Here is a 14469-nt window from a genome sequence, read left to right on the forward strand (position 1 = left end):
ATAACCTGACCCTAGTACACAAATGTCTTTTATGCTTCTATGTAATATTGACTTGGCTAGCTTGTTGAATAAATTATTAGATTATACATTTTTCTGCAAATTATGAATCAAGTGTAATAGCACTACTTATTAGCAATCCTTCACAAGGGAGGCCTACCGGAGGATTCCCCTGCTCTCCTGAGGGCCAGTCCATGTCGGAGTAGCACAAATGCCCTGTATGTGCAGAAATGCATTATTGCTTCCATCCATTACTATTTTTTACATGGACAGAACTTCGCTAAGCTTTTTTTGCACACATATCAGGTACTCACCCTCTCCGCACTAGACCACCACAGCAAGTTCATGAAGGCAGATCTCAGGGGCTTCGTGGATACAATCACTCCAGTCTGTATATAGCATGATCTCCAGTCCATGGATCACAAATCAGCATCTATATTTAGGACACTTGGCAGCCACACACACCATGATCAGTGGCCAAGAAGTGTTGTCAGAGGGAAGGTGGGGGCTGGGGATGACTGCAGCAAGGGGTTAAGTGGTAGGATGTTGCACATGGATACATTGTAGCCATCTATAAAGCTTTCTGTCTGCATAGAAGGACATCAGGGAACATGATGGGAGCAGATACAACGGAAATTGTCTGTATTTGTGTCGTTCGTGAACGATCTGATACAAAGAGCCAGCTCCCTGCTGTGAACGAAATGAGCCGGCTTTGCAGGGTGAATGAGCCGTTTTTTTTTTTTTCTGGCGCCTGGAAGCAGTGAATCCTGACTGTGACTCATCTGGGGGGAGGAGCAGTCAGGAGAGGAGGAGATGTGGATAAATGCACGCGAGTTAACCCTTCAGTCCCAAATATATCCTGCCAGTTCCTCCATGGCATATATGGTGTGTGACTATGTGTAAGAGGAGGGACGCAGCACATCATCATCATCATCATCTGCAATGATCTGTGCGTTACCTTTAGTCCCAAATAAAGCTGCACTTTCCTGGCCCCTCATCCCTGGCATATACATACAGTGTATGGTCTGTGCAGGAGGAGAGGCTCCGCACATTGGTATATCATCTTCTAATAGTGTTAGGTCAGGTTCACATTGCGTTTATGGCCCTGCGTTCAACGGGATTGTTACATAGCGGCACTACAGGGCCGGCCCGAACGTATAGGCGAACTAGGCGGCCGCCTAGGGCGCCGACCCAAAGGGGGAGCCAGAGAAAAAATAGAAAAAATTATAAAAAATCTTTTCAAAAGGCAAAAAGTTTTAGGGATGGAAAGAAAAGTGTACATATTCAAGGGCAAATATGACGCAAGAGAGGTTGGTTGGGTTGGCAACAATTTCGATAGAATCTGAAGTTGCTAAACAAATTAATCTCGGTGACTTAGTGTCATCCTTTTAAAAAAAAAAGGCAAGGAAACAAAAATTTTAATTACCTATTGTCGTTTTTGTTTTGTGTTATTGATTACTTTGTATATATTTGTCCTATACAACTTCTCAGAAGATTAAAGAGTTAGGAGAGAGTTAATTAATCATTGTTGTTGTGGTTTATTTTGCTCCTAAATTTATATCCCAAGTTTTCATCTACTGCCAAGAATAGTAGGGGCGCAACAAAATAGTTTCGCCTAGGGCGCCGTAATCTCTCGGGCCGGCCCTGCGGAACTAACGCTGTAACGGATGAGGTAGCGCCCCCATTGGCCACAATGCTACTAACGCATCCAACATCGGCCTGATGCGTTACTTCATGACGCGCCCACAAATGCTGCAGACCGCGCTCCAGGGGGCGCCATGAAGTAACGCATCAGGCCGATGTTGGATGCGTTAGTAGCATTGTGGCCAATGGGGGCGCTACCTAGTCCGTTACAGCGTTAGTGCCGCTATGTAACGATCCCGGTGATCGCAGGGTCATAAACACAATGTGAACCTGGCCTAACACTATGAGATGATACACCAAACAATGTGCGGAGCCTCTCCTCCTGCACAGACCATATACTGTATGTATACGCCAGGGATGAGGGGCCAGGAAAGTAGATCTTTATTTGGGACTAAAGGGGGTTTTACACTAAGCGATATCGCTAGCAATATCGCTAAAACGTCACTGGTTTTGTGACGTTATAGCGATATCGCTATGTGTGATACTTACCAGCGACCGGCTCCCCCGCTGCTCATCGCTGATCGCGCGAGAATGTCCGGCTCCATTTCTCGTCGTCCGCTTCCTGCTGGGGCTTCCTGCTGTGACGACGAGCGACGCGTGGAGGCGGGCGGGAGGACGCCAGGATCGCTGTGTGTGAAAGGTGAGTATCGTGCGCTGCGTCGCTGCTGCATCGCTGTGAGGTCTGCCTGTGTGACAGCTCACTAGCGATCATTTAGCGATGCACCAGCGATCCTGACCGGGTCGGATCGCTGGTTGGATCGCTGGTGCATCGCTAAATGTAAAAGGGCCTTTAGGCTACGGTCACACTATCAGTATTTGGTCAGTATTTCACATTATCTGTAAGCCAAAACCAGGAGTGGGTGATAAATGCTGAAGGGGTGACGGGTTTCTATTATACTTTTCCTCTGATTGCTCCTCTCTTGATTTTGGCTTACAAATACTGATGTAAAATACTGACCACATACTGATCATGTGAACGTGGCCTAAAGGTAACGCACAGGTCATTGCAGATGATGATGATGATGTGCTGCGTCCCTCCTCTTACACAGTCACACACCATATATGCCATGCAGGAACTGGCAGGATAGATTTGGGACTGAAGGGTTAACTCACGTGCATTTATCCACATCTCCTCCCCCCAGATGAGTCACAGTCAGGATTCACTGCTTCCAGGCGCCAGAAAAAAACAAAACGGCTCATTCACCCTGCAGAGCCGGCTCATTTCGTTCACAGCAGGGAGCCGGCTCTTTGTATCGGATCGTTCACGAACGACACATCACTACAGAGCACGTTTGTCGTGGAGGAGTAAAACGAAAAAGCATGGCGGCGTCCGGGAAGAGGTGAGTGCCGGCCGGAGAGGCCGACATTAATGGCGATTGTAAGGGCTAATGGCGGAGGTCGGCCAGATATCGGGCGGTAGATGTGTGCTTTGGACCTCACAGCTTTCTGTCTCTGTCCAGCCTCTGTTTTCTCCCCACGTGTTGGTCGCCGCCTTGGTCACTGGTTTTGGTGTCGTCCTCTCATTGCCATTATCCAAAATTGTAACAATGCTGCAGTTTTCCTGGAATCCTGCTGTAATATGAGAAGTGCGGGGCCCGTACTATAGGTGCGGGGCGCCCTCCTCCGTCCCCAGGCCGTGCCCGTACTATAGGTGCGGGGCGCCCTCCTCCGTCCCCAGGCCGTGCCCGTACTATAGGTGTGGGGCGCCCTCCTCCGTCCCCAGGCTGTGCCCGTCCTATAGGTGTGGGGCGCCCTCCTCCGTCCCCAGGCTGTGCCCGTACTATAGGTGCTGGGGGCCCTCCTCCGTCCCCAGGCTGTGCCCGTACTATAGGTGCTGGGGGCCCTCCTCCGTCCCCAGGCTGTGCCCGTACTATAGGTGCTGGGGGCCCTCCTCCGTCCCCAGGCTGTGCCCGTACTATAGGTGCTGGGGGCCCTCCTCCGTCCCCAGGCTGTGCCCGTACTATAGGTGCGGGGCGCCCTCCTCCGTCCCCAGGCTGTGCCCGTACTATAGGTGCGGGGCGCCCTCCTCCGTCCCCAGGCTGTGCCCGTACTATAGGTGCTGGGGGCCCTCCTCTGTCCCCAGGCTGTGCCCGTACTATAGGTGTGGGGCGCCCTCCTCCGTCCCCAGGCTGTTCCCGTACTATAGGTGCGGGGCGCCCTCCTCCGTCCCCAGGCTGTGCCCGTACTATAGGTGCTGGGCGACCTCGTCCGTCCCCAGGCTGCGCCCGTACTATAGGTGCGGGGGCGACCTCGTCCGTCCCCAGGCTGTGCCCGTACTATAGGTGCGGGGGCGACCTCGTCCGTCCCCAGGCTGCGCCCGTACTATAGGTGCGGGGCGCCCTCCTCCGTCCCCAGGCTGTGCCCGTACTATAGGTGCGGGGCGCCCTCCTCCGTCCCCAGGCTGTGCCCGTACTATAGGTGCTGGGCGACCTCGTCCGTCCCCAGGCTGTGCCCGTACTATAGGTGCGGGGGCGACCTCGTCCGTCCCCAGGCTGCGCCTGTACTATAGGTGCGGGGGCGACCTCGTCCGTCCCCAGGCTGCGCCCGTACTATAGGTGCGGGGCGCCCTCCTCCGTCCCCAGGCTGTGCCCGTACTATAGGTGCGGGGCGCCCTCCTCCGTCCCCAGGCCGTGCCCGTACTATAGGTGCGGGGCGCCCTCCTCCGTCCCCAGGCCGTGCCCGTACTATAGGTGCGGGGCGCCCTCCTCCGTCCCCAGGCCGTGCCCGTACTATAGGTGCTGGGCGACCTCGTCCGTCCCCAGGCCGCGCCCGTACTATAGGTGCGGGGGCGACCTCGTCCGTCCCCAGGCTGCGCCCGTACTATAGGTGCGGGGGCGACCTCGTCCGTCCCCAGGCTGCGCCCGTACTATAGGTGCGGGGGCGACCTCGTCCGTCCCCAGGCCGCGCCCGTACTATAGGTGCGGGGGCGACCTCGTCCGTCCCCAGGCTGCGCCCGTACTATAGGTGCGGGGGCGACCTCGTCCGTCCCCAGGCTGCGCCCGTACTATAGGTGCGGGGGCGACCTCGTCCGTCCCCAGGCTGCGCCCGTACTATAGGTGCGGGGGCGACCTCGTCCGTCCCCAGGCTGCGCCCGTACTATAGGTGCTGGGCGACCTCGTCCGTCCCCAGGCTGCGCTCGTACTATAGGTGCTGGGCGACCTCGTCCGTCCCCAGGCTGCGCCCGTACTATAGGTGCTGGGCGACCTCGTCCGTCCCCAGGCTGCGCCCGTACTATAGGTGCGGGGGCGACCTCGTCCGTCCCCAGGCTGCGCCCGTACTATAGGTGCGGGGGCGACCTCGTCCGTCCCCAGGCTGCGCCCGTACTATAGGTGCGGGGGCGACCTCGTCCGTCCCCAGGCTGCGCCTGTACTATAGGTGCGGGGGCGACCTCGTCCGTCCCCAGGCTGCGCCCGTACTATAGGTGCGGGGCGCCCTCCTCCGTCCCCAGGCTGTGCCCGTACTATAGGTGCGGGGCGCCCTCCTCCGTCCCCAGGCCGTGCCCGTACTATAGGTGCGGGGCGCCCTCCTCCGTCCCCAGGCCGTGCCCGTACTATAGGTGCGGGGCGCCCTCCTCCGTCCCCAGGCCGTGCCCGTACTATAGGTGCTGGGCGACCTCGTCCGTCCCCAGGCCGCGCCCGTACTATAGGTGCGGGGGCGACCTCGTCCGTCCCCAGGCTGCGCCCGTACTATAGGTGCGGGGGCGACCTCGTCCGTCCCCAGGCTGCGCCCGTACTATAGGTGCGGGGGCGACCTCGTCCGTCCCCAGGCCGCGCCCGTACTATAGGTGCGGGGGCGACCTCGTCCGTCCCCAGGCTGCGCCCGTACTATAGGTGCGGGGGCGACCTCGTCCGTCCCCAGGCTGCGCCCGTACTATAGGTGCGGGGGCGACCTCGTCCGTCCCCAGGCTGCGCCCGTACTATAGGTGCGGGGGCGACCTCGTCCGTCCCCAGGCTGCGCCCGTACTATAGGTGCTGGGCGACCTCGTCCGTCCCCAGGCTGCGCTCGTACTATAGGTGCTGGGCGACCTCGTCCGTCCCCAGGCTGCGCCCGTACTATAGGTGCTGGGCGACCTCGTCCGTCCCCAGGCTGCGCCCGTACTATAGGTGCGGGGGCGACCTCGTCCGTCCCCAGGCTGCGCCCGTACTATAGGTGCGGGGGCGACCTCGTCCGTCCCCAGGCTGCGCCCGTACTATAGGTGCGGGGGCGACCTCGTCCGTCCCCAGGCTGCGCCCGTACTATAGGTGCGGGGGCGACCTCGTCCGTCCCCAGGCTGCGGGAACCCGTTCTGTAGGTGTTGGGTGATCACCTCCATCCCCTGGGGGACCTGTACTATAGGTGCAGGGCCTGTTCTATAGTTGCTGGGCAGCGTCATCTGTCCCCGGTGGGGCCTGTTCTATAGGTGCTCGATGTTCTCCTCCGTCCCTGGTAGGGCCTGTACTATAGTTGCTGGTGTCCTCCTTTGTCCTGTGCAGCATGAGCCCTATTCTATAGGTGCAGGGCCACATCTACCCACCGGGACGAACCCTGAAATAATTTCCAATAGCTGGTACGAGTTGAATCCAATCCTATGTGACAAGCTCTGCTGACCCTTGTACTGATGGTGAACTCTGCATTTTCTCTCCGAATTAGAAAACTTTCTCAGCTGAGTGTCGATGAGTTCCTGACAACCGGCTTTGATTCAGACGGTGACTCTGCTGAGGATGAGATCGACGTATCTAAGAAGGAGATGAAAAGCAAGAAGGTAAAAAAGCTTAAGACGAAGAAGAAGAAGACAACTGACTTGGAGAAAGCCGCATCCATTACCAATGGAAAGATGTAAGTGCTCATATTGCGAGATGTTACTTATTATCACTCCTCTGCCGTCTGGAGTTCATATTATTAACCCCTTTCTGCCATGAAGCGTACTATCCCGTCCATGTGCCCTGGGACTTAATTCCCAGGGACGGGATAGTACGTCATAGCGATAAGCGGCGTCCACGTGGTGAGCGTTGCTGATCGCGGCCAGGTGTCAGCTGATTATCACAGCTGACACCCAGCACAATGTGTCAGGGGCGGTCATGGACCGCCCCCGAAACGTTAACCCCTTGCACACCGTGATCAAACACAATCGTGGTGTACCGGGGGTTAAAGGGAAGCATCGGCAGGGAGGGGGCTCCCTCTGTGGTTCCCTGAGCCCCCACGGCAGTGCAATGTGCAGCGCTGCTGCAGGGGGCTCCTTCCCTGCAGGCCCCCAAATCCAAGATGGCAACGGGGACCTTCGGGGGCCTGCAGGGAGCCGGCTTCCTCAGTGCCTGCAAAGTGCAGGCACGAGGAAGCCTGCTGATCTGTCACAGTGATCTGTGATGTGACAGTTCAGCGATCTGTCACAGGACAGTGATGTCCCACCTGGGACAATGTAATAAAGTTAAAAAAAAAAAAATTCCCTCAATAAATTCATTTTTTGGAAATAAAAAAAAAAACAATAAAAGTACACATATTTGGTATCGCCGCGTCCGTAACGACCTGCCCTATAAAACTGTCCCATTAGTTAACCCCTTTAGCGAACCCCTTAAAATAAAAACAAAGCAAAAAAAATGATTTTTCATACCGCCGAACAAAAAGTGCAATAACGTGCGATCAAAAAGACTGATATAAATTTCTCGTTCGCCTTATGGGGGGACACAAAGACCATGGGTGTATGCTGCTGCCACTAGGAGGCTGACACTATGCACTAAAAAAGTTAGCTCCTCCTCCGCAGTGTACACCCCACCGACCGGCAGGGAATTCCTCAGTTTAGCTTAGTGTCAGTAGGAGGTGGACACGGGTCTTTCATTGGACCCTTATCTACCTCGATGTGCGTCGTTTTCTTTTCAGGTTTTGCGGAGGGATACAGAGTGAACAGTCACATCCGTAGTCCCACAAGGAGGCTATGAGTACAGCGTGAACTGCCACCCTGTATCCTCATAGGTCTCCCGGAAGGACCAGAGCCTGAGCACGGACGCGTGTCAGGCGATCCAACTGGTCCCCGTCCCCCGTCTCCCACCCACTCGCCCACCAGAGCCTGTCGGTCCGGAAGAGACGCGGACATCTTCGGCTGGATGATAGAGGTACCTCTCTCTCCACAGGTACCAGAAGACACTGAACAGCGGCAGGACTAGAGGGTAAGTATAGGACCCTGAGGCCTCAGCAGCCTCTTCCTTTCCCTGAATTCCCCGGCTGCACTTATCTCATTGCTTTTCAGCAGCCGGGCTGCAGTCAGGCCTCCATCATCCTCCCCGGCTGCACTTCAGCGATGGTTAGCAGCCGGGCTAGTCATGGCTCCATTGAGGAGCGATCGCCGTGGCAGTGCGGCGCTGTCTCCGCGCCGCCCCGCGCTTCACGGCGGCTGCCGCATCTACTACAGGCCCCGGCTTCAGTTTGGGCCAACTTCGGCGTCGCGGCCACGCCCCCCCGCCTTCTTCCTCAGACGGGCTTCTCTCCGCCCGTTCTAAGCCCGCCCACCGCTCTCTTCCTCGGGCTCTGCGCTCCAGGGGCGGTGTTCAGCCCCCTAGACTGCCTATAGGCAGCGGGCGGCGCCATCTTCCTCCTCCTTACTGCCGTCAGCCCGCCCCTTCCTTCTCCCTGTCCGCTCAAGGAAGCGCGCGCTTTTCTACCGGGCTTTTCTCAGGCGGCCGCCATTTTTTCTGCCTGTCAGCCGGACTCCGTCTTCTTCCCCATCGAGGGCTCCGCAGATCCAAACGAGTGGTGCAGCATTGGGGGACTCAGCAAGCGCTTGCTGGAAGCATTTACAGGACACTGGACTGTGAGTAGGCTCTGCTCTGCAGACTGACACCCTCCTCTGCCTCCTGTCCCCCAACTTTCCGGCAATACCTCAAGTTTCACTATGTCTAACTCCAAATCTGACCGTAGCAGCCCTGCGGCTCCCTCCTGCACTCTAGTCAAGTTCTTTGCATGCTCTTCTTGCAATCGCAAACTTCCCTCAGGTCAGTCCACTTCCCTATGCCTGGACTGTAGCAATCCAATTCAACCCGACGCCGCCCAGGAGCCATCTAGGGCCCCAGGTGAGAGTGAACCCCCCCCCCCCATGCCCGTCTGGGCTTCGTCTCTATCACAGTCAGTGGCAGACCTCACCAGTGTGTCTCAGTCCCTAGTAGCCGTTCTGGATAAGTTGCCCCTGGACACCTCTACAGGGTCCAGCAGGCCTCAAGAGGTTCCATCTGAGTCGGCCAGCGTTAGTCGCAAAAGACCCAGGCAGGATCTCCAGCCGGAATCCTCTCCTCGCCCCATGTCACCACATAGTCCTTCTCGTCAGCCTCCCGGGCCTCCTCTCCCGAGTCAGGTGAGGCGCTCTCGGACAGGTCATCTGAGGGGATCGTAGAGCTGGATTCGGACCAGGATGCGAACATGAGGGTACTGTACAGAACCTCATTGCAGCGATCCATCATGCCTTCGACATTGCGGACTCCCCTGCGAAATACTCAGATCAGGAGGTTTCGTTCAGATGGGAGGAAACACCCTCCAGGGTATTCCCTCTGCATTCCGAGTTTGGAAAGATTTTTACCAGGGAAAGAGAAGATCCAACCAGACGCTTTCAAAGAGGAAAGCGTCTCGGCGTTCTGTACCCGTTTGCTAAAGAGCTCACGGACAACTGGTCTGACTCTCCCTCGGTCGATCCGCCCGTGTCCAGGCTTTCTAATAACACGGTTCTCCCGCTTTCAGGCGTGGCGTCTCTAAAGGATTCTAATGATAGGATTATAGAATCCCTAGCGAAGTCTGCCTTCGAAGCGCCTTCGACGGCGGTATGGCCAGTCTTTGCTTCATCCTGGGCAGCAAATTCCATAGCTACTTGGGCAGAGGATCTTCGTCAGGGCATCCTAGAGAAAGCACAACCAGATCGATTGGCCGATCTCGCCAATCAGATTTCCCATGCGGGGGATTATCTGCTTTCTGCGTCTGTGGATGCGGCATCCTGCGCAGTTCAGGCGTCAAGCAACGTAGTGGCAATCCGACGGACAATTTGGCTCAAGGCCTGGCAGGCGGACTTGTCTTCTAAAAAGTCTCTTACTAATCTGCCTTTTCAGGGAGTGCGCCTTTTTTGTTCCCAATTGGACCAGATTATTAAGGACGCCACCGGAGGCACGAGTTCTCTCCTGCCTCAGTCCAAGCCTCGCAGACCTCCACTAAGGCGTCAGTTTCGACCCTTTCGGGCTTACCGCCGTTTCAATACGGCGGAGACCTCCTCCAACCAACAAAGACCGCAGGCACGCCAAGATAGGAAGAAAGTTTCCTTCAGACCCACTCCCTCCTGGTGCTCCCACTCTTCGCAGAGCAGACCATCCAGACCCAGATCTGGACGGTCCACATCAGCATGACTATCCTCGGACTCCCGAGGGTCCCTTCCAATTGGGAGGTCGACTCCTGTTCTTCAAGGACGTCTGGCTGGCCTCAGTGGAGGACGCTTGGGTCAGGGAGGTTGTATCGTCAGGATACAAGATAGAGTTCGTCTCTCTTCCACGGGATCGTTTCTTCGAATCCCGTCCTCCAAAAGATCCAGCTTTGATCCCGGGGTTCTTTACGGCCATCGACTCTCTCCTCAGTGCCGGGGTGATTGTGCCCGTTCCCGAAGCGGAGCGGTTTACAGGGTTTTATTCAAACCTATTTGTCGTGCCGAAAAAAGACGGGGCGGTCCGACCCATCTTGGATCTCAAGCTGCTCAACAAGAGAGTCCGTCTTCGCCACTTCCGGATGGAGTCGGTTCGTTCGGTAATCGCTTCCATGGAGGAGCAGGAATTCATGTGTTCAATAGACATCCAAGATGCCTATCTACATGTTCCCATATTCTCCGGACATCAGAAGTTCCTGCGTTTTGCGGTTCGCCAGGAACATTACCAGTTCGTCGTGCTGCCCTTCGGTCTTGCCACCGCTCCCAGAGTCTTCACGAAGATCATGGCTGCGTTTATGGCCTTGTTGAGGATCAGAGGTCTCGTTCTTTTTCCGTACCTCGACGATATTCTGATCAAAGCTCCCTCTTTCCAACAGGCACGCCTAAGTTTGACGATCGTCCTAGACACTTTTTTCCAATTTCGGGTGGATCGTCAACAGGAAAAAGTCCTGTCTGGTTCCTACTCAACGTCTTGTGTTTCTGGGCCTCCTGTTCGACACTCGTCGGTCAAGGGTCTTTCTCCCTGCGGCAGGATGTACAATCACTGCAGACCACACGATTTTCGTCCCTCCGAACAACCATGAGGGTCCTGGGAAAGATTGTGGCGGCGATAGAGGCAGTTCCCTTTGCCCAATTTCACGCCAGACCTCTCCAACACGCCATTCTGTCGAGGTGGAACAGGTCGGCTCTGTCCCTGGATCGCCCTGTTCGTCTTTCAGGCCGGATCAAGCGGTCACTCAACTGGTGGTTGACGTCACCTCTCATCCTCTTGGGGTGGTCTTTTCTTCCCATTCACTGGCAGATTGTAACAACGGATGCCAGCCTCCTCGGCTGGGGTGCAGTATTCCGCAATCACACTGTTCAGGGTCGTTGGTCAACTCAGGAATCTGCTCTGTCCATCAACGTCCTAGAGATACGAGCGACCCATCTGGCTCTCGTCCACTGGGAGAGTCTCCTCAGGGGCCTGCCTGTCCGGATTCAGACAGACAATGCCACAGCGGTGGCATATGTCAACCGCCAAGGAGGGACACGGAGTGTCTCAGCCCTGGCAGAAGTGTCCAAGATCCTTCGGTGGGCAGAGATTTCGGTACCGACAATCTCCGCAGTACACATTCCCGGCGTAGACAACTGGGCCGCTGATTTTCTCAGCCTCGAGGGTCTCCCGGCAGGAGAGTGGTCCCTACATCCGGAGGTATTTCTTCAGCTCTGCCGTCGTTGGGGAACCCCGGACGTAGATCTGCTAGCTTCTCGCCTCAACAGGAAAGTCCCACAGTTTGTATCCAGGGCTCAAGATCCTCTCGCAGTGGGCGCCGATGCTCTGGCCATTCCTTGGTCGCAGTTCGAGCTCCCCTACCTGTTTCCTCCCCTGCCTCCTCTTCCCAAGCTGTTGAAGATCAAAGCAGAAGGAATTCCAGTCATTCTCATCGCCCCGAATTGGCCCAGAAGGTCTTGGTTCGCGGACATTGTCAACCTTCTCGTGGACGCCCCCTGGAAGCTTCCAGACAGGGCAGATCTGCTGTCTCAAGGCCCAATTTGCCTCCCCAATTCTCGGCCGCTCAATTTAACGGCGTGGCTGTTGAGACCGAGGTTTTGAAACGAGCAGGATTGTCCGGTCGAGTAATTCATACCATGATCCGAGCCAGGAAGCCATCATCTTCCAAAATTTACTACCGTACTTGGAAGGCCTATTTCACTTGGTGTGAGGCCAATAACATCGCGCTCATGTGCTTTTTGCTCCCTTCCGTTCTGGCGTTTTTTCAGGCAGGGCTGGATGCGGGGCTTGCTCTCAGTTCCTTGAAGGGTCAAGTTTTGGCGCTATCCATTTTATTTCAGAAGACGTTGGCCTCCCGCCCTCAGGTCAAAACCTTTCTTCAGGGCGTGGCTCACACGGCTCCTCCGTATCGAGCGCCCGTGGATCCATGGGATCTTAATCTGGTTCTTGAGGTTCTGCAAGGTTCTCCTTTTGAACCTCTCAGGGATGTTTCACTTTCTCTCCTTTCTTGGAATTTTGGAAGGTAGCTTTTCTGGTGGCCATCACTTCCATCCGGCGCGTGTCGGAATTGGCGGCTCTTTCTTGCCGCTCTCCTTTCTTGGTACTTCACCAGGACAAGGTAGTTCTGCGGCCTCCGCCCTCTTTTCTTCCGAAGGTGGTGTCCTCCTTTCACCTCAATGAGGATATTGTTCTGCCGTCCTTCTGTCCGAGTCCAACTCACCCTCGGGAGCAGTCCCTGAACAAACTGGATCTGGTCAGGGCGATGAGAGTCTATCTGTCTAGGACGACTTCCCTGCGAAAGACAGACTCTCTTTTCGTCATTCCAGATGGGGTGCGGAAAGGTCACCCGGCTTCCAAAGCTACTATTGCTCGCTGGATTAGATCGGCAATTTTGGAGGCCTACCGGGTTATGCATCGAGTGGCCCCTCCGGGGATCAGAGCGCACTCTACCCAGGCAGTGGGTGCTTCCTGGGCGGTACGCCACAGAGCCTCCGCGCTGCAGCTTTGCAAAGCTGCAACCTGGTCTTCGGTTCACACGTTTGTGAAATTCTGCAAGGTTCACACCTACGCTTCGGCGGACGCCAGCCTAGGTAGAAGGATCCTGCAGGCAGCGGTGGTGAGTCCACTGGCCTGATGGAAGTTTGTTTCCTACCCCAGGGACTGCTTTGGGACGTCCCATGGTCTCTGTGTCCCCCAATAAGGCGAACGAGAAAACAGGATTTTTGGGTTGCTTACCATAAAATCTGTTTCTCGGAGCCTTCATTGGGGGACACAGCACCCTCCCATGTTCTACAACTCCTGTTCTTACTTTGGTTGATTGGTTACAGTTGAGTTGTTTGTTCTGTTTTCAATCTATTCTGTTACTTCTCCTACTGCTTTCTCACTAACTGAGGAATTCCCTGCCGGTCGGTGGGGTGTACACTGCGCAGGAGGAGCTAACCTTTTTTTTGTGCATAGTGTCAGCCTCCTAGTGGCAGCAGCATACACCCATGGTCTCTGTGTCCCCCACTGAAGGCTCCGAGAAACAGATTTTACGGCAAGCAACCCAAAAATCCTGTTATCCATGGTACCGCTGAAAACGTTATCTTGTCCCGCAAAAAAACGAGCCGCCATGCAGCATCATCAGTGAAAAAATAAGTTATAGCTCGCAGAATAAAGCGATACAAAAATAATAATTTTTTATATAAAATAGCTTTCATTGCATAAAACCGACAAAACATAAAGACCTAAATGAGGTATCTCTGTAATTGTAATGACCCGAAGAATAAACTGCTTTATCAATTTTATCGCATGCGGAACGGTGTAAACACCCCCCCCCAAAAAAAAAAAGAAATGCATGAAACGCTACTTTTTGTTCATTCTGCTTCCCAAAAATCGGAATAAAAGGTGATCAAAAAATGTCACATGCCCGAAAATGGTACCAATAAAAATGTCAACTCGTCCCGCAAAGAATAAGACCTCACATGACTCGGTGGGTCAAAATATGGACAAATTATAGCTCTCAAAATGTGGTGATGCAAAAACTATTTTTACAATAAAAAGCGTCTTTTAGCGTGTGACAGCTGCCAAATATAACAACCGCCATAAATAGTAAATCAAACCCCCCCGTTATCACCCCCTTAGTTAGAGAAAAATAATAAAATTAAAAGAAAATGTATTTATTTCCATTTTCCTGTTAGGGCTAGGGCTGAGATTAGGGTTAGGTGTGTGTTGGGGTTAGGGTTGGAGTTATGATTGGGGGGGTTTCCACTGTTTGGGCACATTAGGTGCTCTCCAAATGCAACATGGCGTCTCATCTCAATTCCAGCCAATTCTGCGTTGAAAAAGTCAAATGGTGCTCCTTCCCTTCCAAGCTCTGCCATGCGCCCAAACAGTGTTTTACCCCCACATATGGGGTATCGGCCTATTCAGGACAAATTGCAAAACAACTTTTGGGGTCCAATTTCTCCTTTTACCCTTAGGAAAATAAAAAATTGGGGGCAAAAATATTTTTGTGGAAAAAAATGATCTTTTTATTTTCACGCCCGGGCGTTATAAACTTCTGTGAAGCACTTGGGGGTTCAAAGTGCTCACCACACATCTAGATAAGTTCCGTGGGGGGGTCTAGTTTCCAAAATGGGGTCACTTGTGGGGAGTTTCAATAGTTTAGGTACATCAGGGGCTCTCCAAAGGCACATGACACCCGCAGACCAAT

The 14469-nt window shown here is 54.7% G+C and overlaps 2 protein-coding genes across 3 annotated transcripts in view; one reads left to right on the forward strand and one right to left on the reverse strand.

Annotated features, from left to right (window-relative positions):
• KLHL17 (kelch like family member 17) overlaps nt 1-778 on the reverse strand; it is a 102826-nt gene extending 102048 nt beyond the window's left edge. Inside the window, exon 1 of the mRNA XM_073585345.1 lies at nt 312-778. Within this exon, the coding sequence (XP_073441446.1) occupies nt 312-413 (102 nt within the window). The 5' untranslated portion in view covers nt 414-778. The remainder of the gene's footprint in view (nt 1-311) is intronic.
• Nucleotides 779-2803: 2025 nt separating this feature from the next.
• The window catches only part of NOC2L (NOC2 like nucleolar associated transcriptional repressor), a 108997-nt gene continuing 97331 nt past the window's right edge, over nt 2804-14469 (forward strand). The window contains exons 1-2 of one of the 2 annotated variants that reach the window (XM_073585348.1): nt 2804-2981; nt 6271-6456. In XM_073585348.1, coding sequence (XP_073441449.1) covers nt 2962-2981; nt 6271-6456 — 206 coding nt within the window. In that variant the 5' untranslated portion in view covers nt 2804-2961. Of the gene's footprint in view, nt 2982-5908; nt 6188-6270; nt 6457-14469 lie in introns of those variants that run through there. The other variant, XM_073585347.1, reaches the window with a different exon arrangement.

The sequence above is a fragment of the Dendrobates tinctorius genome, unplaced genomic scaffold (genome assembly GCF_039654945.1).
Source record: "Dendrobates tinctorius isolate UK_male_01 unplaced genomic scaffold, ASM3965494v1 ptg000086l, whole genome shotgun sequence".
NCBI lineage: Eukaryota > Metazoa > Chordata > Amphibia > Anura > Dendrobatidae > Dendrobates > Dendrobates tinctorius.